This window comes from Trachurus japonicus, chromosome 20 (genome assembly GCF_045865225.1).
Source record: "Trachurus japonicus isolate A0001 chromosome 20, Traja_1.0".
NCBI classification, from domain to species: domain Eukaryota; kingdom Metazoa; phylum Chordata; class Actinopteri; order Carangiformes; family Carangidae; genus Trachurus; species Trachurus japonicus.
Window position 1 is genome coordinate 25,713,378 of NC_140926.1, and position 27,560 is coordinate 25,740,937.

At 42.7% G+C, this 27,560-nt stretch overlaps 2 protein-coding genes and 1 pseudogene across 3 annotated transcripts in view; all 3 read left to right on the forward strand.

Moving 5' to 3' along the window:
* Positions 1 to 3,516: 3,516 nt before the first annotated feature.
* On the forward strand, positions 3,517 to 5,472 carry LOC146967011 (NLR family CARD domain-containing protein 3-like; the record flags this gene model as incomplete). The annotated part of the gene is made up of 3 exons (XM_085764026.1): positions 3,517 to 3,578; positions 4,119 to 4,296; positions 4,706 to 5,472. Coding segments are annotated over exons 2-3 (783 nt in total), but the record flags the coding sequence as incomplete, so codon positions are not given.
* A 66-nt stretch (positions 5,473 to 5,538) lies between these two features.
* On the forward strand, positions 5,539 to 7,316 carry LOC146967012 (uncharacterized). Its single transcript, XM_085763740.1, has 2 exons — positions 5,539 to 6,220; positions 6,772 to 7,316. The coding sequence occupies exons 1-2, from the start codon at positions 5,617 to 5,619 to the stop codon at positions 7,293 to 7,295; spliced, it is 1,128 nt and encodes a 375-aa protein (XP_085619866.1). The 5' UTR covers positions 5,539 to 5,616; the 3' UTR covers positions 7,296 to 7,316.
* A 12,907-nt stretch (positions 7,317 to 20,223) lies between these two features.
* Positions 20,224 to 27,560, forward strand: part of LOC146967013 (uncharacterized) — a 37,595-nt pseudogene continuing 30,258 nt past the window's right edge. The window contains exons 1-3 of the transcript XR_015034559.1: positions 20,224 to 20,275; positions 26,709 to 27,050; positions 27,145 to 27,255. The product of XR_015034559.1 is annotated as an uncharacterized LOC146967013 (transcript). The remainder of the gene's footprint in view (positions 20,276 to 26,708; positions 27,051 to 27,144; positions 27,256 to 27,560) is intronic.

The window sequence follows — 27,560 nt, forward strand, 5'->3', positions numbered from 1 at the left end:
TGTTTAGGTTAAGGTTAAGGTTAGGGTTAAACTTTATTCATCCCTGAGGGGAAATTCATGTCACAACAGCATAAAATGAGAAACAGGACATTTATACTGTATCATAAACTTTATAAAATTGTAGAAAATATAAATATGGTCAGTTAGCACCATCTAGTGGACTGACAGTAGATCTGACGAGCATTTTCTCTGACACTGACACAAGTCAGACTGGTTTTGACGTCAGTGATGTTCTTTCAGATATGGACTGAGGATGTGACTTGTCTTTTGTTCAGACACAGACACCAGGACCAATGAAGGAGAATGAGCAGCTTCTTCTCTCCAAACGAAGGTGGAATGTGTCTGAAAGTCGACCTGATGGGAGTTCAGCAGGTGAGAATCCTACCTGAGAAATCAGTCTGTAGAGCAGCGTCACACTCTGTTGTATCACTGTTTGACAGGACAGAAGAAATGTTTCTACTTGATCTGTTTAATGGATCAGTTTCTTATTTTATTCTTCACTTTCTCTCTGAGTTAAAGCAGAGTGGTCTGAGGAGGATTTCCATGTTTTACTGTTGGAAGTTGTTTGATTGTAACCTGAGCTCAGTGATCAGTGAAGCATTCAGGGTGCGTCAAAACTGGTCCGACAGTTTGGATCAACGGCCAATCAAGTGCCACAACAACATACAGGAAAAACAGACTGTCACTGTACAACAAAAACATGTAAATAAAACTGAACATAATAAAGTGACATTCATGTGCAGGATTGTTAATCATGGGATGAAGAAGTTTTCCATTGTGTTAATCTTTAACTGGTGAACTCTGAATCTACGGCCTGAGGGAAGAACTTCAAATCTGTAGACAGTGGTCTTTCCTGTACCTTTATGGATCCTTCAGAGAACCTGCTGATTAAAAATGTCTGTCAGGTTGGTCAGTGGGACACAAGCATAGCTGCAAAGATGAGAAATGTGAAAATGTAATTTAATTAATTTGTGCAAATGGTCCCTGGAAACTGCTACTCCCTGGGCGTGTTAATTTTTTTTATGGCTTGTCCGAGCTTATTATTTGGAATTTGTTATATTTCTTATTTAATTTTGGAGTGAGACCCAGATCCTCTAAACAAAAGCAAACAGACACCAGGACAGACAAAGAACAATGAGCAGCTTCTTCTCTCCAAATGGTTTGTTGAAGCTTGAAGATGGAAAGTTACTGTAAATCAACCTGAAGTGCATTCAACAGGTGAGAATCCTAGAAATCTGTAAACCTCTGAGGTTCACCAGTGAAAAGATACTTGATTTTTGATTGTATTGGTGATTATCAGGTTCAGTTTTCGTTAAATTTGTAATTTTCTTTCCTGTAATCCAGTGAATCCATGAAAGTTTTCCTTTTCTGTGGGCGTGGACAACTGTTCGCTAAATCCAGATGTTTTTTTGTTTTTTTTATTTAGTATTGAAAATACAAACTCTCAATGAGGACAATATCAACAGTAATACACATGAAAAAAAAAAAACAGGCACGTGTAGAGTGCAAACATGAACAGTAGGGGAATCATGAAACAAAAAGGTAAATAATAAATAAATCAAGGCAAATAAATACAATTTCCAGGCATACACGTTCAACATAAAAACAGAGCAGCAAAAGATAAGTTAAATATAACTAAAGTTTAAAAGAGAAGGAGACGAGAAATATTTAAGCTTAATTTTGTTGCATATTTGTTGTTTATCTTCTTAAGGGATGAAAAGAATAACTTAAACTCATTAATGAAACATGAAAAGGAAGGGGTACTCAAATACATTTGTCGAAGGGCCAGAATTTTTCTTAACAGACACCTTGGGGGCCGCACATTCAAATAGGCATAGATTGAAATTAAATTCACCTATTTCGTCTGATAATTTAAAAAAAAATATTTTACTTGTAAGCACATAATTTTTATTTATACACTTCATGGTGTTTTGTATGATATGAAAAATCTTGACATTATCATATCATTTACATATCATGCTGGAGCTTTACACTGCTGACTTGTATCCTCAGACATGCCCTGTGATTTTCAGCTTAAATATGACCTGACCATCACAGGACATGTCTGACTCTGTTCTGAGGATACAAATCATTGGTCCTGAAATGTGTGTTTCTCTTCTATAACACACATTCTACATCTCGGAGGCGACGTCTTTCCACACACGGGCTTCCTTCACCTTTCAAACGAGACAGAGCTCAGTGGGAAACAGTAGGAGAGACACAGGCCGAGGGAACCGGGACACAACACCGGGGGAGAAGCAGGTCGTGCAGCTGTGCGCAGCAGACGTGCACGAAAAAACAATTGCGTCTCATCAAATGCGCGCGGCTACGGCTTTGAGTTGTGAGCGTGCATGACGCGCGGCTACATTGAATGGGTTTGAGCTCGCGCAAAAGACGCTTCATCTGAACGGCCCCCATGCGTGATGCACACACAGTTGAACCAAGACGGTGGTGAAAATCACCCACGGTCTCTGCAGACAGGCAGGGAAAACCCTGCAGTCCAGCCCGCTCCCCAAACACTCGCACATGGTGATTTGGGTTCGTCGGCGTTTCTGTATCCCAGTGCAGCGCCTCACAGGCACACACAAACGCTCCGCACGTGTTTCCATGTCCCAGCGCTTTGACTTACAGGCGCACGGAGCCCGAGAAATACAGTATACAGTAATATGTAAACTAGTAGAACTCAGTCGCGGGCCTGATTGGAAGGTTCGGCGGACCGGATGCGGTCCGCGGGCCGCCTATTGAGTACCAGTTTCTCCATTTTGCACAATGGATATGATATTTACCCAAGAGTATAATAACATTAATAGTGTCAGAAACAGCTGCGGTTAGATTATCAAAATAAAAGAGAATATCCTATAATTTAAGAGGCAGTACATCATTTCTTTTTAAAGCAATCCAATTATATATGTCACACCAAAAAAGATTTGAAGTGGGACATAGAAAAAACATATGCTCTAGTGTTTCATCTTCATCATTACAGAACGCACATTTATCCACCTCATAACCAAATCTTTTCTTAACAAATTCTGCCACAGGATAAATTTTGTTAATAACTTTAAAGTGTGTTTCTTTAACTTTAGGTGAAATAGGCCATTTGATAAATTTGGAGTGTGCTTTGTCTAATGTGTTTGAGTTAACAGAATCAGATCCCTGCCAAATGACCCTTCTGTCATAATCGTGAAACATTTTAGCTTTCAAAAAACTTGTAATAAATTTGTTATTACATTTCTTTTCAGTCAGATTACAAAGTCCTAAAAATAACCTTGGTAGAACTGATGGAGAATTATTGTACATCATAAAATTTTTAATCAAGTCAATCAGAGGCAGTGGAATAATATTACATAACTTGGAATATTCTCTTTGCTAACAGTTTAAGTTGTATTTTTCTGTAAAGTCTGTGTAGCTTAAAATGACACCATTATCGTCCATTAGATCAGTTATATAGTACATAATGTCTTTCTTGAACCAATCACTTTTAAAGATTGATTTACGATTCAGTGTTATTACTCTGTTGCTAAATCCAGATGTGCAACCATGAAGAACGACCAGTCTATGATGGAGCTTAAAGAAATGAGGTAAAAGCTGATATTTCTGCCGTTGTTCATGTTTACTGAGGAAATATCTGAAATCTTACAAATGCCATGTGATTCTTGTATGTATTATTTCATTTTCTACACTTTAATCTGTTCTCCAACTCAGCAGAAAGGTCCCAACCAGCGTTCAATTCCACTCATTTAACATGTACTGGTAAACATGTTTCACACAGTGTTCCTTAGCCCATACCCAGCCAGCAATGCTACGTGGGGCCCCACTTGGGCTGCAGTTGTGTGCCCCATATGTAGCTTGGGCTACCACAGTAGGGGCCTATATGGATCCTGGGTGCAAGCCACATAGGGGCCCACAATTGCAGCCCATGTGGGGCCCATATGGACCCCACGTAGCATTTCTGGCCGGGCTGTTAAGTTCAGAGAACTCACTGTGTTGTCATATAACACAGCACAGTTGTCAGCACTGTGTGTAATTTGGTGTTCATGATTGGAGTGTTTTGGAGGCCACAAACAAAATCTTGTTTAGGACCACAAAAATGGTTTACACAATGTGTTATTATGTTCCAGCTGCTCGAGGTGAACATTATCCAATTTGTGGAGAACGAGTTGAAGAGAGTCCAGAAGGTTGTGAGTGCAGATTACCCACCAGAGGAGATCAACAGTGAGGGTGAAGAGCAGAGAAACACCAGAGAGGCATTTCTGAAGATCACAGTGAACTTCCTGAGGAGAATGGAGCAGAAGAGGAGTAAGATGATGGAGGGAGTCCAGGCTTTTCACTGCTCCTTTGTTTGCTTCGTTTGCAGGAACTTCTCCGGAGAGTCCATTTAATGGTTAATCTCCATGGTTGATGATCAACCATTAAATGTACTCTTAAGAGGTGGTTTGTGGACTTTGTTTGATTTTTGCACTTGTTTCTCTGTCCAGTATGAAGCTGTTAACGTTTTGTTGGGATGTGCTTGCTGTCTTTACTTTTGCTTTAGTTTTATGGCCATGTTCAAATTAAATCAGTCCTTACTTTTAGCATCATTGTCTGGCATCTGGTTTATATGCTACTGTCTCTGGTTGAGCTGGTCGTTAGTGGAATTAAACTGGTAACTGTCAAACTGGTGCCCAATAATTTATTAACTGGTCTTATTTTTTTTACCTCTATTTAGAAAGTCATGCTGCAGTTTGCAGTAACCTGAAGAATAAGTTCCAGTGTGTGTTTGAGGGGATCTCTAAAAGGCCAACTCTTCTGGACCAGATCTACACAGAACTCTATATCACAGAGGGAGGGGCTGGAGAGGTCAATGATGAACATGAGATCAGACAGATTGAAACAGTGTTTAGGAGACCAGACAGACCAGAAACAACCATCAGACATGAAGACATCTTTAAAACTGCACCTGGCAGGCATGAAGGAATTAGAACAGTGATGACGAAGGGAGTCGCTGGCATTGGAAAAACCATCCTAACACAGAAGTTCACTCTGGACTGGGCTGAAGACAAAGACAACCAGGACATAGAGTTCATATTTCCCTTCACCTTGAGAGAGCTGAATGTGCTGAAAGAGAAAAAGTTCAGCTTGGTGGAACTTGTTCATCACTTCTTCTCTGAAACCAAAGAAGCAGGAATCAGCAGGTTTGATCAGTTCCAGGTGGTATTCATCTTTGACGGTCTAGACCAGTGTCGTCTTCCTCTGGACTTCAACAACACTAAGATCCTGACTGATGTGACAGAGTCCACCTCAGTCAACATGCTGCTGACCAACCTCATCAGGGGGAACCTGCTTCCCTCTGCTCGCCTCTGGATAACCACACGACCTGCAGCAGCCAATCAGATCCCTCCTCAGTATGTTGACATGGTGACAGAGGTCAGAGGGTTCACTGGCCCACAGAAGGAGGAATACTTCAGGAAGAGGTCCAGAGATGAGGAGCAGGCCAGAAAGATCATCTCCCACATCAAGACCTCACGAAGCCTCCACATCATGTGCCACATCCCAGTCTTCTGCTGGATCACTGCTACAGTTCTGGAGGAGCTGTTGAAGACCAGAGAGGGAGGAGAGCTGCCCAAGACCCTGACTGAGATGTACATCCACTTCCTGGTGGTGAAGAAGGTCAGGAGTCCAGACACCAAGAAGATGATTGAGTCTCTGGGAGAGCTGGCGTTTGAGCATCTTCAGAAAAGAAACCTGATCTTCTATGAATCAGACCTGACAGAGTGTGGCATCGATATCAGTGCAGCCTCAGTGTACTCAGGAGTGTTGACACAGTTTCTGGCTGCTCTTCATGTCCATCAGACCTTCATCAAATCTGGAGTCAATCTGCTATCAGAACAACAAACAGTGTCCTGTTTACCTATTTTCTTTCGAAAGAAGGTGAAACAAAGGCATGTCTACCAGAGTGCTGTGGACAAGGCCTTACAGAGTCCAAATGGACACCTGGACTTGTTCCTCCGCTTCCTCCTGGGTCTTTCACTAGAGATCAATCAAACTCTCCTACAAGATCTAATGTCTCAGAAAGGAAGTAACTCAGAGACCAATCAAGAAACAGTCCAGTACATCAAGAAGAAGATCACTGAGAATCTGTCTCCAGAGAAAAACATCAATCTTTTCCACTGTCTGAATGAAATGAATAATCATCCCCTGGAGGAGGACATCCAACACCCAAGATCAGGACGTCTGTCCCCATGTAGGAGAACATGTCTTGTTAAATTGATGAAGGTGTTTTCTGAATTAGTTTGCATTTTGTCGATTTGAATATGTTTTCTAAAGCTGCTGTAAGTTAAAGCAGAAGTAAGCGATCCGGTCGTTTTGGCTAACTTCGTTAGTTAGCAGCCCCCGCCCTCGTCATGGATCTATTGGTCCTCGTCCCTACGTCACCACATTCACGCGCATCCCTTGGCTGCACACACAGCCCTTCATGCCGTTCTCTCTCCTCATTGGATAAAGCTTGTAGGATACAAGGAAGTATACAAGAGGTTTTCTCCTGGGCTTACAGCAGAGCAGAGTGACTGACAGACCCGTGTTTCAGACCAAACACTCTATGTAAGTGATTGCTGTCGGAAGATAGAACTATTTAAGACTTATATTAACACAAACATTCCGCTTACTTCTGCTTTAAGCTCTCAGGGTCAACTTAGAAAACAGACTTAGAGATAGAATCTCATCTAATAAGATGTTGTTTGTTCATGTCAGTACCTTGATTATGTGTTCATCACTGTGTCTTGTTCTCTCCATCAGACGCCTGTGAACTGGAGCTGGACATGAACACAGTGAATGGAAAACTCAAGTTGTCTGACAGGACAGTGACAAATGTGTCAGAGGATCAGCCGTATCCTTATCATCCAGACAGATTTGACTACTGGCCTCAGCTGCTGTGTACAACTGGTCTGACTGGTCGCTGTTACTGGGAGGTGGAGTGGAGAAAACTGGTTCATATATCAGTGAGTTACAGAGGAATCAGAAGGAAAGAAGACAGTGATGACTGTCTGTTTGGAAGAAACAAACAGTCCTGGAGTCTGGGCTGCTCTGGTGATGGTCATTACTCTGTGAGGCACAATGACGAAGAAATGCCCATCTCCTCCTTCTCTGTCTCTCACCGAGTAGCTGTGTATGTGGACTGTCCTGCTGGCTCTCTGTCTTTCTACAGAGTCTCCTCTGACAGACTGATCCACCTCCACACCTTCAAGACCACATTCACTGAACCTCTGTATCCTGGCTTCTGGATCGGTGATGGGTCCTCAGTGTCTCTGTGTCCTCTGTAGGTCTGAGATTTTTTCCTGTGGACAGATAGATAGATAAGAAAAACTCTCTACAGCGAGCCTATAAGATTAAAGAGATAGTTCAAAATGTTGGCAAATTGTCCTTTTGCCATAATCCTATATATAGTCATAGCAGTAGGTTACTAGTACTCCATAAACTATAGGGTGGCAATGGCAATGGGCCATTTTGCCAAAATGTTGAACTATCCCTTTAAATTAGTTTGTGCATAGGGTGACTGGACGGGTGTTTACTGGTCCTAACGTTCATCAATTAACAGTGGCAAAGTAACGTACTTATTGTAAAAAGCTTGGCTGCAGGCTGCAGTCATTTCAGTCATATTATCACGTTGTTCCTCTGAACTTTCTAGATTCATTATTGTCACTGTATGCTAATAGTGCTTCCTGTATGTAACTGTGTGATTAGTTTATTATTGCATTGCATTTTCAATTCAATTTCAAATCACTGCATGTTATATCCCTGTGTATCTGCCTTTACAAAAGAAACATAATAGCTTCCCCGTCGCTGTATTTGTGCGTTATCAAAATAAATGTTTCTTCTTCTGCTGTGTTTTAGGCGCAGGATGTAGTTACCGCTTCAACTTGAAGCTCTGACACCCTTTTTTATTTTTATTTTTTTTGTAAACATGAGGTTTAACAAACACAAGATAGAAATTAATTTAACACTGAACAGACCAGGGGATACTGCAGTTCATTGCCGGTCCTTTCAAGAGTCAAATTAAATGCATAGTTTTCAGGTTGAGAGTCTTCTCAGCTTTGTTGTTGTGAATCAGTTCAAGTAGGGTGCCATACTGCTGGAGCTCAACAATGAAACAAAGAAAGCATGGGTTTCGATCCAGACCATTTTGATTTGTGAATATGAAACTTTCCAAGAATAATTAGGAGTTGTATTATGTAGGCAGTGTTGCTCTCCATCCCACCGAAAACAAAATACAGCATTACATCAAACACAGTAAATTGTATAGTAATACTAATTTTTCCATCTACAAAGTCTTGCATATCATTCCAAAACTTCTTTGAATGATGACAATGATAAAACAGATGAAATATTGTTTCTTTGTCAACATTACAGAAAGTACAAGAATAATCCATGTTTAACTTAAATCTCTCTAAGACCTCCTTAGTGGGATAAATTTGGTGAAACACTTTGTAGAATACTTCTTTCAACTTTACCAATGCAATATTTATTTAAAACACAACAGGCTTTTTTCCACTGTAAATTGCTCATGATAGACGACCAGAAGAATTTTGCTGCAGGTGCTACAGTATAGTTCAATGTGTTTCTAATGTGTCTGTTACTACAAGTTTTATTTTGAATATTGATATCTCCAATAAAAAACGGCCTAGAACAAAATGAATTGGTTTCTGCTAGGTTACAGCTCCTTAAAAAAAGAAGTGAACCGGCAGGTTCACATGCATTGAAGATAACGGCATATTCTTTAGGTGTGATTGTTATTTTGAATTTCTGATTAAATTCTGAATATGTCATTATCACACCATTCTTATTTAATAATTGGCATACAAGCAAAATTCCATTGTCATACCATGAGCGATAAAACAGGGATTTTCTTTTGTGAAGAATATTTTTGTTATTCCATCGATGAGGACTGAAGTTGTGCTTATTGACTAATAACCACGCTAAAAGAGCTTGTTTGTGAAAATTAGCTAAACGAAGTGGGATTTTATCAATGGAGAAATTACATTTTAATAAATAATCAATTGCCACCAATTGAATTAAATAAATATGATGGGAAAGCATAACATATACTGTCAGTGGATTCAATAATCCATTTAACTTTAAATGTATTATTTAATAAAGTAAAGTCCAGGACCTCCAGACTTTGTTCCCTACTACCTTTGATTGTTTCTTTTTTGAGATAATGGGGCTTTTTCCTCCAAATATAGTCATACAGTATCTTATCGAGTTGTTTAATAACTTTTGTTGGGACATTAAGTGATAGTGATACATAGACAAATCTAGATATCCCATTTGTTTTGTATAATAACACCCGTCCTAATAAAGATATATATCCATGAGCTCAGTTTTGATTTTGTTTTTTCAATAATGGGGTCAAAATTGGCTTTACTTGGCTTTACCTCATCCTTGCAGTTAACAACCCTTAGGTAAGTTACCTTTTCTCTAATTGGAATCCTATGATAGCTTGACAGATTACAACTTTTAACTGGAAATAAGAAAGATTTATCCAAGTTCATCTTTAAACCAGAAACTTCAGAAAATTCATTTATACAAGCCACAACTTCTAAAATTTGACTCTGGTCTTTAAGAAAAATTGCAGTAGGCTATACATATTTTGAAGTACTTCCCAACTGCATCTATACCCATGAAGGGTGATTTTTTAATAAGAGTGGCCATTGTTTGGGTTACTAATATAAACAAAAAAGGAGATACAGGGCAACCTTGTCTAATACCTCGATGAATGTCAAATCGAGTTGATGTGCCACATTTCAGTTTTACAGAACTGGAACAGTTCTTTGGCTATCGACACCCTATTCAAGTAATAGTTCATCACTCGAGGCTTCACTGACACAGTGTTCAAGTTCGACATCTAGTGGTCATTTAAATGAAGTGCAATCGAGACGTGTCATCCATTGGTCCATGGATTGTTTGGGATTTGATTTGCCATGCACATTCGGGTTCAACTTCACTACATGGTTTGAAGGATTGGTGTTGTGCTCTAGCACAACTTATAAGATAATTTATTAAGAATATTTAGATGCCTCACAAAGGGGGCACCATTATGTTGTGCTCTAACACAACTTATAAGAAAAGGTGTTAAGAACTATTTAGATGCCTCACAACGGAAGCACCATTTATGTTGGGGTTATACCAACTATAAGTAAAGTTACTATTAAGAGGGTTATTGGCTATCAAATTAGTAAAATATCAATACCAAAATATTAATAATTACTATAAAAATTATTAATGGGATTTAATTTCATTAAATCCACCTAATGATTAAATTAATAATTATAAACAAATTAACATTATCAATAGCTGCAAAGTTGAAGGATTTAGAAGTTCTACTGCGTAGAGGTTGGCATACTCACTATTGTACAACATTAACAGACAAGTAAAGTTTCAAGGAAGTTTATTGGACACATCTAGAAAATGGAATAACAAAACATGAAACTAAGACAAGCTACATACACTATGTACACGTGTGTGTGTGTGTGTGTGTGTGTGTGTGTGTGTGTGTGTGTGTGTGTGTGTGTGTGTGCGCGTGTGTGTGTGTGTGTTGGTGAGAGTGTGACTAAGTGTGGATGACCATGTGTTTGTGAGGTGTGAAGTGTGACCTCAGACAATGGAAAAGATGGAGGATGGTTGCCTTGTCCTGAGACAAAGGGGGTTACAACCAAATGGCCTCCAAGATCAACTACATGTGATGTGGGGGAGGTGAACAAAGGTGTGTCCTTTGTTCAACGCTCAAGTTGCATGTTAAACATAGGTTAACTAAATATGAGTCTATAGCTGACAACAACAAAGCAACAACAATAAAGCAAGTATTTTAACTGATTTCAATCAATACATACATTGGCATGGTTGAAGTACTCTATGCTTAGTCAAGGTGCAAGGTAATCCTAACTAGGCCCAGTTACGTTACCAAGTCACATGAAGGCGAGAAGATCCCGGTGCTGGTGGGGATTCCTGCGGTTGCAGGGTTGCCGGTCCTGTTGCAGTTTGTCAAGTCCAGTGATTGTGTCTTTGTCCAGTGAACTACAGCCGTCCTGGCTGAGTAGTTTGAGTTCCGTTGAGGAGAGTCCTTCTCCTTGCAGAGTTGGTTGGTTGCTCTGCTTGGCGTTGTGGCTCCGTTCCTTGTTGACTCAACTAGCAGACCTTGTGTCGTGCTAGCTGTTTCTTGTTCTTTAATCCGTTGGTAGGCACTCGCGTCGCTGCCACGGGTTGCTCCAGTGTAGGCGTCTGCCTTGTGCAGGCCTCACAGAGGTTTGAGAGCGGTAGCAGTAGCTCCAGGTGAGGAGCTGAGAGGAGCGGCAGCTCCTGCTGAGGTGAAGAAGAGAAGAGGGCGAAGAGAGAGGGAACTCAGAGGAGCGGCAGCTCCTTCTGAGAACCACTGAGAAGAGAGCGAAGAGAGAGGGAACTCAGAGGAGCGGCAGCTCCTTCTGAGAACCACTGAGAAGAGAGCGAAGAGAGAGAGAAGAGAAGGGCACTTCTCCTTTTATATGGCCTGTGACCTCACAGGTCCTGGGGCCATACCTGACCAATGGGGGGTCAGTAGTGGAGGTTTCACACCTAGGTGTGAAGAGGTGAAGGATGCTGGGAGGCTGAGTTCAGAGGGTTTCCTTTGTTTGGGAGACAAAGGAGGCCATGTGGTCAGGTCCTCCAATTTGAATGGGCTGAGTCCCAACATTGGTTTGAAGTTGACACAATAAAATATAAAATAAACATGAACTGGTGTTGAAGACCATCCCTATTTTTAATTGAAGTAGCCATGGCTATACTACTTAACCTGATATATTATGCTATCAATCATATTAAATTCTAAAACAACTCTAAATAGCCGAAAATTGTTAAATGGTGTAGACTAAATTGCAAGTGGTCTCATTTCAAAAGAGATTAGTTGAATGACGCGCACAGCGTGAGATTTAATCCCACACTACTTTGTTGCAAAACCGACAATCCTACGTGGCACCTCAACTCTAATTCAGACATTATAGCAGTCATCTCAGCTATTTCACTGACGTTAGTTACTCGGTCGATTATATTTTGTCAACCCCCAAAATGTGCATGTTACAGCGCTTACATCAACTGTTTGGGACAGACAAAAGAGGGCAGCATGTGTCGGCCACACTTGAAGGAGACAATTGTCTTCAAAGGCCTCTGAAGAAGGATGGTCACCTGAATTGTGACACACAGAACAGGCTGACCAGACCTCCGCAGCGGCTACAATAATAAACACACACCCTGTACCAACAACAACAAACAGTCATGGTTAAAGGAATAAAACTAACCTGGTTAGGTTTTGAAAAAGATTATGATGTGGGTAAACATTAACTTCATCAACATCATAGTCTTTATTGTCAACGTGGAGGAAGAGTTTTTAGATTAAATCACAGTTGGATATGGTTCCTCTGTCGCCCATTTCAAATTTTACCCAGAATTCATTGTACCACAGAGAACATGAGTCGTGTTGGTTTCTCTGGTTCATAACAGTTAACACCACACACACAAACAACAGTACACGACACAAAACAATACATTATACAGAAATACATACAACAGGTACATGTATCAACAGCTTTGTGGGTCTTTTTGTCATTCCAGTTTAAATTTTGTTCCACATCTTCAACAAATTAATTTTGTTCTGATTATTTTTTATCACCATACAGGTGGACAAGGCTGGACTGGGACAAAAAGTCAGGGCGGGAGTCATACACTCACCTAGGCCACCCCTACTTTAACAGTGAATCGAAATGTTCCCTCATCAGCATTAACCCAGGAAGCAAATAATGTTCACAATGGACAAATAAAATGTTTTATTTCTCATTGGCAAAGTTTTGCTGCTATTCCTGAGCTGGACAAGGACAACTGTGTATAGATATGCAGCTTTTATGTTTGAACCAATAGGAGATAAAACAGTACTGCAACAAACCACATGGAGTTAAGTTTTAACAGCAAATAGTGCCAGGGTCATTATTACAGCTGTAAAATCTCAACTAGTGTCGTCATGCTAACATTGGGTTGTCTTTTTTCTGACTGGAGGTGGGTGAAGAGTTCACACAGGCACTTTGGGGCAGCTAGGTGCTGTTACTGTAGGTTTCCTAAGGTGGAGGTGTGTCAGTAAACAGCAACCAATTAAGTGACTGATTGTGTTTCTGAATTGTCAGCAGCGCCTTGTGGGGGAAAGGTGATGACAATTCTATGGGCCCATAGCCCGCTGGGGCCCACACACAGCCCCCAGTAACCTCTATGACTAAATTATTATGCATACAATGAACTAATAAACTATCAATACAGAATGAATCCGAATTAAAACAAAGCCACAAGTCATGCAATATTTTAACTGAATAATTTTCAATAACCCCCTGGCCCCTTCTTTAAAAAAATGGTTTGGTCCACACAGCGGTTTGTTCTTCCTCATCGGAATAAAGTGAGCGCGAACGAACTCCAGCAGGGTTAGGATGGCCCCCCAAAAGCACAAGACCGGACACCAGAAAAGAGTTGAGAAGGAGGCTGCATTGAATTGTATTATGACACATTCAAGTTCCACTCAGTAATTATGAGCATCTGACGAAGGTCAGATGCTCATAATTAAAAACATGATGTGTTCAATGTGGTCTTGTATGGTGGGACATTTGAATAGCCTAAATACAAAAAAGTTAAATGTTCAAAGATTTGTTGTTGTTGTTTGTTTTCATAGCAATATAAAATAAAATACAACATAATAACTGACAACAACAAAGTAAAAAAAAAGACTACGGTATTTTGAATACAGTTTAGGCTACACTGACTTTTGAATGGTTTAAAAATATGTTTTGCCTGGTGTAGATTCAAATGATGAGAGGTGATGTCGGTCCAAGGTAACGTTTTATTAGCAACCAGCTTCAGGAACCTAGTGTGATCACAACAGCTAACAATAACATTCCTGCTAGTGTATTCTTGTACACGTTATTACAAGCTCTCGCGGGAGTAACTATATTACGGCAACACCCAGCCACCAAACAGTGCGACTATGACAATACTGTCTACATCCCCCTTTTTAAGCTTGACTTTAGAACTCTTACTTTAATACAACCCAAAACATAAATGCAGAGTAAATCAAAATTTAAGGTTGAGCTTATCCAAAACCTATTGAAATAGAGTGGTGCTTACATTTCAATCCAGTGCAATGACATTGCCACTTTGTAACCAGCAAATTAAATTTAGCTCACTCAATATTTGTATGCCTTGTAATGAACACATTAAACAAAATTATCCAGGTCATGTGCATAATAAACTCACATCTTTGTATTTGTATTATCTAAGCATTTGTGCTTTAAGTTCAGATCTCAAACTCAGTCCACGTATTTTCTGTTTGGCTTGGAGACCCTTCCACTTCTGGTGACATACATGGAAGTGGAAGGCTGGGCCGCACCTTGTTCCTGTGTCTCTGCACTTGTTGGTGTTTGACAATGTTCTGGTTGTGCATGTGTGTTGTCAGGGTTCTCTGTTTGAGGTGCATGTGTGTGTTGTGGTTCATTTCCATGTGTGATGGAAACTAGGGGTTGTGGAGGCTGCGGCTCCCTCACTGGCAGGAGGTGCTGTCTGTTGCGTCTGTACTCCCTCCCTTCAGACTCAACCACATATGAACGTGGCTCAATGCAGCTTCTCTTCACTGTGCCCAACTTGTCGTGGCCTTTTCGTGTCTGGAGCCTCACCACTTGATTTGGTAGCAGGGGAGCAAGAGGTTTGCTGGACTTGTCGTGACAGTATTTCTGTGTCCTGCGTTTCTTTGTGAGCTGGGCTTTGACACTGGCTGTTGGCTTTGCTGCAGGTTTCAGCAGTTGTTTGCAGATGGGCAGGACTGTTCGAGTCCGTCTGGACATAAGTCTTTGAGCAGGTGAGCCTAGGATCCTGTCCCGCGGTGTGTTGCGTAGGTTTAGCAAGTTCAGGTAATAGTCTGTCCCATCTCTTTTTGTTGTCTCCAACAGCTTCTTTGCACTTCTCACAGCCCTTTCACTGAGGCCATTAGACTGCGGGTACTCAGGGCTACTTGTCACATGTATAAAGTCCCAAGATGTGGCAAAGTCACGGAATCTGTGACACATGAACTGAGTGCCATTGTCTGAATATAGCTTTTGTGGTATGCCGTGAACAGAGAAATGGCATTTCAACTTGCTGATAACGCATGAGGAGGACATGTTGCTGAGCTGGTCAACTTCGAACCAGCCTGAGTAAGAGTCCACGAGAACGAGGTAGTGATGGTTTTCCCATTCAAATATGTCAGTGGCAACAATAGACCAGGGCAGATCAGGGACTGTGTGTAGTTTTAGTGGTTCTCTTTGTTGGTGTGGTTTTAGGCTGTTGCAGACGCTGCATGTCTGTATGGCAGTCTCCACATCCTCATTTACTGATGGCCAGAACACACACTCCCTTGCCCTCCGTTTCGTGGATTCAATGCCCGGATGACCTTTATGTAACACCTTGACATATTCGGAATGCAGGGAGGAGGGGATAACTGCCCTGTTACCTCTTGTGATGATGTTGTCTTCAACAGTCAGTTCGTCACGGAAGTTGAAAAATGGTCTGACCTCCACCGGCACACTGGTCATGCGCCTTGGCCATCCATCTCGGATGAAGCGAATGATTTTCTGAAGGACAGGGTCTGCAGCAGTGTGTTCATGCAACTCGCCGAGCCGCCGTGGGGATATCAGTTGAAGTGACATTACCTCAAACTCATGCTGTTCCTCCTGCAAGGGAATGACATCATGCCTCGGCGCACACGAGAGGGTGTCAGCCAGGTAGAGGTGTTTCCCCTTCTTGTAAGTCAGAGTCAGGTTGAATTTTTGCACCGTCAACATCATGCGCTGCAGGCGCGCTGGGATTGTGTGAAAAGGCTTGTTGTGGATCGTGACTAAAGGCTGGTGGTCGGTTTCGATCACAACAGGTTTGCCATAGACGTAGTCGTAGAACTTGTAACAGGCAAAAACAACAGCGAGTAGCTCCTTTTCTATTTGAGCATATCGAGTCTCTGTCTCAGTCAACACACGTGATGCATAAGCCACCGGTGCACCATCCTGGAGGCAAGCAGCACCTAGACCATGTTGTGATGCGTCACAGGTGAGAGTCACAGGTTTTTTGACGTCATAGTAATGGAGCACAGGTGGACTTGTGACACACAGCTTGAGTTTATCAAAAGCAACCTGTTGTTGTTGTGTCCAGCTCCAGGCCACGTCCTTGTGCAGCAGCTGGCGCAGTGGTGTTGCCAGTTCACTTAAGTTCGGGATGTATTTACCCAGGTATGTGATCATTCCCAGGAAACGTTGTAGGGCTGCCTTGTCCTCTGGAGTGGGCATTTCAGTGATTGCCTTGATTTTTGTTGGATCAGCTTTGAGTCCTGTTTCAGTGAACACATGTCCTACATAGCTCACCTCCTTGAGCCCAAATTTGCATTTGTTTTTGTTGAGTCTGAGATTTACTTTTCTGGCTCGGTCCAGAACCTTTTTCAGATTTTCCTTGTGTTCCTCCGCATCTTTACCACCTATAATAATGTCATCCACAATTATGGAACATGGATATCCAGCAAATATTTGTTCCATAGCTCTCTGGAAAACTTCAGAGGCAGTGTTGATGCCAAAGGGCATTCTACAGAATTTAAACCTGCCAAAGGGAGTCGTGAATGTTGTACGGAGAGAGGAGACATCATCTAGTTTGACCTGCCAGAATGAGCTTTTCGCGTCGAGGACAGAGAAGACAGTGGCACCTGACATCTGTGCTGCTACTTCCTCCACTGTGCGCATAGGATGGTGAGGACGCATTAATGCCTTGTTCAGGTTCCGTGGATCTATGCATAAACGAACATCATCAGTGTCTTTTTTGTGTGTGGCAACCATGTTGGAGACCCATTCTGTGGGTTCATCCACCGGTTCGATAACTCCTAGGTCCTGCATTCTTTTGAGTTCCAGTTCCACCTTCTCCTGCATTGCCACTGGAATGCGGCGTGGAGGGTTGACCACTGGCATCACGGTTGGGTCCAGTTTCATTGAGTAGGTGACAGGTAATTCGCCAAGTTCATCTGTGAACAAGTCTGCATATTCCTGGAACACTCTCTGTGATATGGTTTGATCTTGGACAGTGTCTATGTGGTGTACTTCCTTGCTGAAGGTGACCAGATTCATCTTTAAGCTGTCTTGTATGCCTAGGATAGACTGTACATCTTTGTCCACAACCTGAAATATCAAGGCGTGTGGCTGCTCTCTGAGCTCACATCGTAGAACCACTGTGCCAATTGATTCAATTATGGTTCCACGAAAAGCAACAAGTTTAACTTTTTTGTCTGACTTACAAATGTATTCATTTTGCTTTACAACTTTGTATGTGTTTAGGGAGATCACGTTGCATTTAGCCCCTGTATCCACTTTTAATTCAAGGGGTTTGTTATTAACAATTACTGTACAATGGCCTTCTCCCTTGTAACAGTCCCCAGTTTGAACAGAGTTTATGTCACTCTCCTCTTGTATTGACAAGCCTTCAACAGTAAAAACGTCACTATCTGAATCTGTATCAGCTAATAACTGATTCACCTGTTTGTTTGAGTTGCCTATCTTTGCAGATCTGCACAGCTTCTTAAAGTGGTTGTGTTTCCCGCAGTTGTGACATTGCTGTCCAAAGGCTGGGCACTGATCACGTCTGGCCGGGTGGGAGCCTCCACAATTACCGCAGTGTGGGATTGATGAGCGTTCTTGTTTGGTCCTGTATTTGAACTGACTCCTGGGTTTGTTGTTGTGTCTCATCTGCATGGCGTCCACACTGGCAGTTGTCGCATATTTAGGTGCAGAGAGGGCTTTGCTATGTTGGTCAGTGAGTTCGCTTATTTGGCAAATGCGTATGGCTCTGGCTAGTGTGAGGTCAGTCTCTTTAAGCAAGGAACGTCTGACACTGTCATTACTGATCCCCACAACCAATCTGTCTCTGATGAGCTCATCTTGCAATGCACCGAAGTTGCATGTTTTGGCCAAGTTTTTTAAAGTACTCACGTATGATTCAATCGTTTCGCCTGGTTTTTGACATCGGGAATTAAAGTTGTGCCTCTCCATTATCACGTTAGGTTCAGGGTTGCATATTTCTCTGAATTTGCGTAGCAGGCAGTCGGGATTCTCCCGGGATTCCGCCGGTGTAACGACGGCATCGCCTTCTGTTATCGCGGGGGCATATGTAAAAGACTGCTCTCTTTCTATGGCCTCGGGTCCCGCAAGATTGAGGAGTATGTAAGCTCTGGTCTTGGCAGGCTTGTCGCTGTGTGCAGCGGCGATGAATATTTCATATTCACGTTCAAATCTACGCCAGTTCTCTGCCACGTTTCCCTCAAAGACGAGTGGGTCTGGACGTCTGAATCCGTCCGCCATTCCGCGTTTTGTTTACCTCCGTTACTTGCGGTCTCAAAGTCTTTAGCGACTCCGTAAAATCTCGTTACGGCCAGGGACATCCCACTTCTGACACCATGTAGATTCAAATGATGAGAGGTGATGTCGGTCCAAGGTAACGTTTTATTAGCAACCAGCTTCAGGAACCTAGTGTGATCACAACAGCTAACAATAACATTCCTGCTAGTGTATTCTTGTACACGTTATTACAAGCTCTCGCGGGAGTAACTATATTACGGCAACACCCAGCCACCAAACAGTGCGACTATGACAATACTGTCTACACCTGGGAAAGTGAAGCTGTCCACCTAGAGCTATGGTACTAAGAAGCCCATTTAGATTTTGTCAAATTAGTTCTGCATCAGTTTTTCCATGAAACATAACATTTAATGTTTTTTCCTCCCGGTCGACTCGTGTGTAGTTGTTTTCAACGAGCTTTTGATAATCAATCAGTAGATTGATGAATTATCATGTAAATGTTACGATGTGCGCATGTATGTAGACCTGTCTGTCATAAGAGGTTACGATACGAGACACGTTCGTGTCACGGACTCGCGGTGGCACAGACACAGCTGGTCACTCTGTGACACTGCGCTGGCCCGTCCGCTCTGTCCGCTCTGATCGCAGGTTTGGTTCCAGCAGCGGTGAGGGAGGCAGAGAGCCTCCACTCTCCCTCTAACAAGCTACAAGTCATGTTTCTAACATCACAATTAGTCTGAAGCTGGTAAAAATGAAACACAAGGTAAAAATCCTTGATAGTGCTTCTGCCCTGCTCCGATCAGAGCGGCGTCCCTAGCAACGGCCCGTTTTACTTAGCAACGGTCTGTTGTACAGAAATAAAAGACCCTAAATGCAGAATCAGTGAGTAGGCTAATTAATAAGAAAGTAATCAAAATGCAGAATTCAATATATCCATGTTATTAAAAAAAAAAGTGAATCCCCTCTTTTTGTGAGACTTGTCACAGCCCATGCTGCCACTGATAGACTGCCTGCAGTCAACCATTTATTCCGCCTATAACTTTACGTCTTTTGGGATGGAATAAAACTGCAGTCCGGGGTTTTTTTGGTGACTGCTATCACAGTCAACAGCACAATATAATCCTGGCATCTTTCAAATAACGTCAATTTTCGGTCTCTTGCTGATTTCCTCCTACTACTCCACTTGTTCTGGTAACGTGACGCTGTGATCTGTGCCCAGGTTGCCCTGATTCGGACACAAATATGGCGGCACAGAAACACAGTGACGTCATGTGAATCTAATGAATACTGGAACAATAAACCTGTATGCTCTGCTGCTCCAGAATCAGCGGTAGCTGCTTCATCTGAGTTTCACCCCACAGCAGACGCTCACCCCCAGCAGTCCAATGATGCCTTTGATGGTGAGTGAGTGATGTAGACACTGGTTGGTTGTTTTGGTTTATTAGTGAACTGCTGCAGCCTACCACTGAGGGTAGGCTGCAGCAGTTCACCAACATTCCTTCAGGGGGCCCAGAATTCCTAGCAACTGCCCTGATTGTCAGATTAACAGAGTGAGAAAACTCATGAACGCCTGGAAGCCCCTCTGTATCCCCTCTGACACACTAGCCGTAGCCGTCCCAGTGAACTCACTTGCTGTCGCTGTTGAGTGTTACTGTACACCAGTGTTTATAACATTAGGCTGCTGCTTCCTCCTCCTCCGTCCCTCTCTGCCCCTCCCTTCCTCATTTTTTCTCTCTCTGTCTTATCTTCACTTTGCAGCAGCAAACATTCAGCACAGAAGGGTTCAGTCTGGTTCTGACCGTCGCTCCAGGAAGAAGCGGCTTCAACTGCACTGTGGTTTTTAGAGAAGATGGAAATGATTGTGGTGTTTGTGACGCTGCTGTACGGTGAGAAAAACATCCATCTAACTCTGCAAAAACTAAAATGGGTTGTTTAGAAATGAAGAGGGAAAAACACTTTACATGTCAAGAGACTTTGTCCTGTCCTCATGTGAGTAGAGGAGGATCCAATGATGGCTGAGGTTTATTGACGAGGAAACTGTCACCGTCACCTGCATGTGTCCGCTGCACATCTGTCAGCAGGTCCATTTATGTTCAGGACATTTATAAATGTTTCTTTTTCAAATGGTTAGCATAATAAGCATATGGTCAGAAAACTAAGTGTGATGTATGTGCATGTATGACTCCTACCACTAGGTGGAGTATGTTACCAGAGTTGTGGTTAACTTGATAGAGTGTCATAGAAGAGGAATCAGGAAGTAAACAGAAGTTATTGCAACCAAGTCGAGTCTCCGTGTGCTTACATACATAAATAAGAAACAATACACATTATTACATGGTGTCAGAAGAAACAAAATGGAACAATTAAAGCCTCCGAACAGTCTGTGCTTCGAGGGAAATCTGGCAGAAAACTGGCGAACGTGGATTCAAAAGTTTGAACTCTATCTCATCGCAACGGGCATCGCAGAGAAGAGTGAGAAGGTGAAATGTGCGACATTCCTTCATGTTGCTGGAGATGAAGCTATAAAGGTATTTAATACCATGGACTTTGATGAAGATGTGGATGGTTTTGACGGACTTAAGGGAATGTTTAGAGACTACTGTGAGCCACGGAAGAACATCACTTACCTGAGACACGTGTTCTTTACCCGAGTCCAAGGGCCGAATGAGACTATTGATGCCTACGTGACGGACCTAAAGAACAAGGCAAAGGATTGTGAATTTGCGCAGCTGACAGATGAACTGATAAAAGACCGCGTAGTCTGTGGCATAAATAATGACGCTGTGAGAGCTAGGCTGCTCAGAGAGACGGATTTAAACCTGACAAAGGCTGTGGATATCTGTCGAGCAAGTGAGGTAACGCAAAGTCATATGAAAGCACTACACGAGGAAGCAGATGTAGCTGTGAATAAAATAAAAGTTACCAAAGTGAAGAAAGCTAGCAAGCAGTATGAGACTGATAAAGAAAAGGGAGAATGCAAGAGATGTGGCTCTTTCCATGAGCCAAAGAAATGTCCAGCATATGGAAAAATATGCAACCAGTGTAAATTAAAGAACCACTTCAGTCGCATGTGCAGGTCACAAAAACAACAGTTTAAACCAAGGAAAACTGAGAAAAAAGTACATGAGATAGAACAAGAAGAAGATGATGTCATGTTTATGGGATGTATAGAGATCAGAGCAAGTGAGCAAACAGATTCAGAGTTTCAGCTGGATACAGTCTTGACAGTGAACAACAACAGTAAGAAATGGACTCAAAAGCTCAAATTAAACAACAGTGTGCTAACTGTAAAGCTTGATACAGGAGCAGAGTGCAACGTGCTGTCAGTGAGAGACTTTGAAAGAATCACAAACAAGGATGCTGTACTACAGAAGTCAGGATGTAAGCTAGTCACTTACTCTGGACACATGATAGCAACAAAGGGCAAGGCAAAGCTCAAGTGTGATTTCAAAGACAAGGAATATGAACTGGAATTTCAGATCATTGAGAGAGACTCACCTGCTATCCTTGGAAGAGAATCCTGCACAAAACTAGGACTAATCAGAAGAGTGTACAGTGTAGATAAGAAAGACAATACTGACATTCTGAGCGAATATGAAGATGTGTTCACTGGTCTAGGGTGTGTGCCAGGACTGCACCACATCCAACTCAATCCAGATGTCACTCCAGTCATTCACCCACCAAGGAAGGTGCCAATAGCACTGAAGGACAGAATAAAAGCGGAACTGGATAGGATGGAGGATCTTGGAGTTATTGTAAAGCAGACTGAGCCCACAGACTGGGTGAACAGCATGGTCACTGTGGTGAAGCCCAACAAACTGAGAATCTGCATTGATCCCCAAGATCTCAATAAGGCTATAAAAAGGGAACACTATCCACTACGCACAGTTGAAGAGATCGTCGCAGAGATGCCAAATGCAAAGGTTTTCTCTGTAGTGGACGCCAATCACGGTTTCTGGCAAGTACAGTTGGACGAGGAGAGTTCGAAGTTATGTACATTCAACACCCCGTATGGACGTTACCGCTTCCTACGACTTCCTTTTGGAGTGTCGTCAGCTCCAGAAGTGTTTCAGAAGTGCATTGCACAGAGACTGGAAGGCTTGGAAGGAGTTGTGAACATAGTGGATGATATCTTGGTGTGGGGAGAAAACGACGAACAGCATGACAGGAGACTGAGAGCGCTGATGGACAGGATCAGGAGCATCAACTTGAAGTTAAACAAAGACAAATGTAAGATCAGAAGGACAGAGATCACATATGTTGGCCATGTTCTGTCTGCAGAGGGAGTGAAACCAGACCAAGAGAAGGTCAGAGCTTTACAGGACATGCCTGAACCAGAAGACAAGGCAGGTCTACTGAGGTTTTTAGGGATGCTTCAGTATCTGGCAAAGTTTGTCCCAAACCTCTCTGACGTGAGTGCGCCGCTCCGGAAACTCCTGGAGAGTGACGTAGCTTGGCATTGGGAGGCCGAGCAGCAGAAAAGCTTTGAACAGCTGAAGATGCTTGTGAGCAAAGCCCCGGTGCTCAAGTATTTTGATGTGAAAAAGGATTTAACACTGTCTGTCGACGCGAGCTCTGAAGGTCTGGGAGCAGTGATAATCCAGGACGGACAGCCGGTGGCCTATGGCTCAAGAGCGCTGACTGACTGTCAGAAGAGATACGCACAAATCGAAAAAGAACTTTTAGCAATTGTGTATGGCTGTGAAAAGTTCAAACAATATGTGTATGGCAAGACAGTGCATGTTGAAACAGACCACAAACCTTTGGAGACTGTGTTTAAGAAATCACTCCAGAAGGCTCCACCGAGACTCCAGAGGATGCTGATGAGTCTCCAACCCTATGATTTGCGGGTCAGCTATAAGCCTGGAAAGGAGCTCTACATCGCAGACACACTGAGTCGAGCTTATCTGAAAGAGAAACCGGAGCAACTCCTGGAGGATGAGCTACAGGTCCATCTACTAACAGCTCAGCTACCAATCACAGAAGAGAAACTAAACACATTCAGAACACAAACAGCTGCTGATGAGGAATTGCAAATGGTCATAGACATGGTCCAAGCAGGATGGCCAGCAGAAATACGACAGGTACCAGCAGACATCAGAAAATATTGGACATTCAGAGAGGAACTTACCTGTTTTGATGGTCTCCTCTTCAAGAACAAGCGACTTGTCGTTCCAAGTAGCTTGAGAGCAGACATGCTTGCAAGAGTACATGAAGCTCATCTTGGAATTGTCAAATGTAAAGAAAGGGCGAGAGACGTCATGTTCTGGCCCAACATGGCTAAAGAGATTGAAGATGTTGTAATGAAGTGTGCTGTCTGTAACACTTTCAGGCGGAGCAACACTAAAGAGCCACTCATCTGCCATGACATTCCAGAGAGAGCCTGGGCAAAGGTTGGAGTGGATCTGTTCCATTATGAGCAAGGTGATTATGTGCTGTGTGTGGACTACTATTCAAAGTATCCTGAAATTGCTAAACTCACTGGGACGACCAGCCGACATGTGGTGACAGCCCTCAAATCGATGTTTTCAAGACATGGCATTCCAGACGAGGTCATGTCAGACAATGGTCCACAATTCTCAAGTGCTGAGTTCAGGACATTCACAGAGAGCTGGGAGTTTGTACACACCACATCCAGCCCGGGATACCCCCAGTCGAATGGACAAAGTGAGCGAGCAATACAGACAGTAAAGAATTTACTGAAGAAAGCACAAGAGAGCCAGAGTGATCCTTATATTGCTCTGTTGGAATACAGGAACTCACCTTTGGACGGAGTAAAACTATCCCCTGCCCAACTGCTCATGGGTCGAAGACTAAAAACTAAACTGCCAACATCAGCACAGCTGCTGAAGCCACAGCTGTATGACAATGTTCACCACGGCATCAAGGAGAGGCAGCTGAAACAAAAGCAGTACTTTGACCGAGGAGCAAGACAGTTACCGCTTCTGATGGAAGGAGAGAAGGTGAGAGTAAGAGTCAAAGATAACTGGCAACCAGCAGTCGTCGTGAAAAGACATGACAAAAATTTGGTGATAATCCAAACAGCAGATGGAAACACCTACAGGAGAAATCGGCGACACCTGCTGAAAACCAGAGAAATGACTTTTCCACAGTCACGCTCTGTAGATGTGGAGGACTTTTGTCCAGTCACCAGTACACTTACAGAGACTGATAGGCCCATATCATCACATGCACAGTCACCAATGCAATCACCTGTGACCTCATCACAGAAAGGGACTGTGACACCAACTGTGAACAGAGAAGATCCTGTTAAAAGGTCAAGGTGTGGCAGGCCAGTTAGGCCTCCAAAACGTTATTCTTAGTGATAAGCAGCATTTAATTATGTTGTGAGAGTCATTCAGTATAAAAGAAAATACTTTTGGTTAAGTTTGTTTGAAGTATTGTTGGATGAAGATTAAACACTTTGAATTAATTTAGTAATTAACTTTCAGAATTCAAGTTTAATATGATTTGCATATGAGTTGTAAAGTAACTTTTGGTTGAAATTAGAGGCTGCACAGTTTTGGAAATATATATAATTAGAAAGTGCACTCATAACAGTATTTCATGGTGTTTTAGTGTATGCAGGTGTTGATTTTATTAACCTGTGAAATGTTAAGTCAATCATTAGAAAATGATGAGTAAATTGGTTATAGAGAATAATCTAAAAGGGAAAGATGTGATGTATGTGCATGTATGACTCCTACCACTAGGTGGAGTATGTTACCAGAGTTGTGGTTAACCTGATAGAGTGTCATAGAAGAAGAATCAGGAAGTAAACAGAAGTTATTGCAACCAAGTCGAGTCTCCGTGTGCTTACATACATAAATAAGAAACAATACACATTATTACACTAAGTATAATTAGCATCTTTTATGTCTTTATGTTGTTGTTAGTCTGGGTGAGTCCGAGTGTTCTGTTGTGTTAAAGCAGTACTAAAGAACTTTCAGTTTTGGTTGAGTTTGACGGCGCCAGTGGCCCAAAGCGGTAGTGTTTTGCCTGAAGGAAGACTCCATTTCCCATGAGCACCAGCGCGTAGCGCCGTAAACATCCTGATCTCCCGGTGCATGGAAATTAACAGAAGATGTCCAAACTAAGTTTCTGTTACCAGTGGATCATTTCACAGTAAACACACACACACAATCCGACAGGAACGTGCCGCATTGCTGCTCCCTCCTCGTCGTGACTCGCAAAAGTGAAAGTGAAACTTAAGTGAGAGCCGGGTTCCTACCATGCTCCTCAAAGCTGCTTAGTGCCAGTGAAGGCGATACAGACCATAATGATACAGACCCCCTCAGGCCATGACAGAGGTGTCATTCAACATGTTGTAAGTCGATGTACCATCACAAAAGGTATGAAAATATTATATGAAGGTTGAAAAGTTCCTTAGTGCTGGTTTAAAGAGGGGCTACGCAAGGTTTTTTTTTAGCTTATTATACTAAATTGTTTTCCTTAATTAACCAGCTTCAGAGTCCTAGTTCTGGTTAAATCAATGACTTGTAACTAGTTCCAGGGAGAACGGAGGCTCTCCTTCCACCTAGAGTCTCTTGGCTGAAAACAAACCCTCGAGAGCTGGTGTCCCAGCTCTCGTCTCTGCGGCACCACCACACAAACGCGCCTTGTAACCCATAATTTCTTATGACAGATAAGACTACAAATATACACATCGTAACCATAGACTGTAAAAAATATGGACGTAGCATCCGTGACGTCACCCATTGGTTTTGGGGAGTCGTTTTTGTGACTCAAATATGGCGGCCTGAACAGCGCCATGTTGGATTGGCCGGCCGAGAACCCGCCCACTGGCCTCGAAGCAGCCTGTCTCCGGACCTGTCACTCAACGTTTCCGCGCCCTAATTGGCCAGAATTTTAACCTAATAACAGTAAAACTGCAGAGTTTTTAAAAAATCACCCCCCTCAGAGTGTGTGCGGGGGTAGAAACTATCGATTGAGACCAAAAAACGTTCTGACACCAGGCTTTGATCATGTTTATTGAGGATGTAAAGTTGGTGATTTTAACATGGGGGTCTATGGAGAATGCTGCTTTCTGACACCAGCCCCCAGAGGAAGAAGAGGGGATTGCAGTTTTTGAATGCGGAAGTGAACTTCACTTCTCAGACCGACAACTGCCCTCTTGATCGTTGCATCGTATTTGATAAATTTATGATTATCCACCGCTCCATGGATTGATTTCTCACCAGCTTCATTGAAATCAAAAGCACATGGCTGAGAGGAGGGTTAGCAACACGGAAGAAAAATGACCGGACTTGCATAGTAGGGTCTGATCCCCTTGTTTCTGGCTCACCTCTGTGTCCTCAGTTTCCCAGCATGCCTCAGCTTTGGACGTAAATGAGGGGGTGGAGTCTGTCCTGCTGCCCTGTGACTTTCCTACGTTTGACCTGGACCAGCCTTCAGTGGTGTGGAGCCGCTCCGACCTCCGTCCTTCAACCGTCCACCAGCGTGAGCCGGACGGAGACCAACTCAAAGACCAGAACCAGGACTACAGAGGACGGACGTCCATGAGGACTGACGCTCTGAGGACCGGAGACCTCAGCCTCACTCTGAGGAGACCCACCACCAGAGACAGTGGCAGCTACACCTGCATCCTCAGAGGGAGGGGGGGGGAGGAGAGGCAGACTCAAGTTACACTGAAGGTCAAAGGTCAGAGGACATGGACTCATTATGTGTTTTAATGTTTCACATTATTGTTTATAGTGATATTTTAATCTCATGTTGTTGTTTGTGTCGACTACAGAATGACCTGAAGACTGGACCTACATTGTTGGTGGTGTTTTTGGTCTTCTTTTATCACTGGCTGCTGTTCTGATGATTTACAAAGTCTATAAATGGAAGACAAACGTAGTAGGTAAGTTGTGTGTGGCTGTGGACCATTTACAGTATAACTCATGTTGTTGGGACATTGAATTGTCCAGGAAATGAATGTAAGTCAGTGTAATGTAAAGGCTGTAGACTGAGGTCAGAGGTCAGAGAGTAGAGTTGAACTTTGTTGTGAATTGATCAGAAATGTTGTTTTGATATTTTGTCGTTGATTAACATGTGATATGTTGTTGCTTGTGTCGACTACAGGAGGTCTTCCAGTCTGGGAGAGGGTTCTCATGGTTTCCATGGTTCTCCTGTTTGCAGCTGCTGCTGTTGCTTTTGGCGGTTACA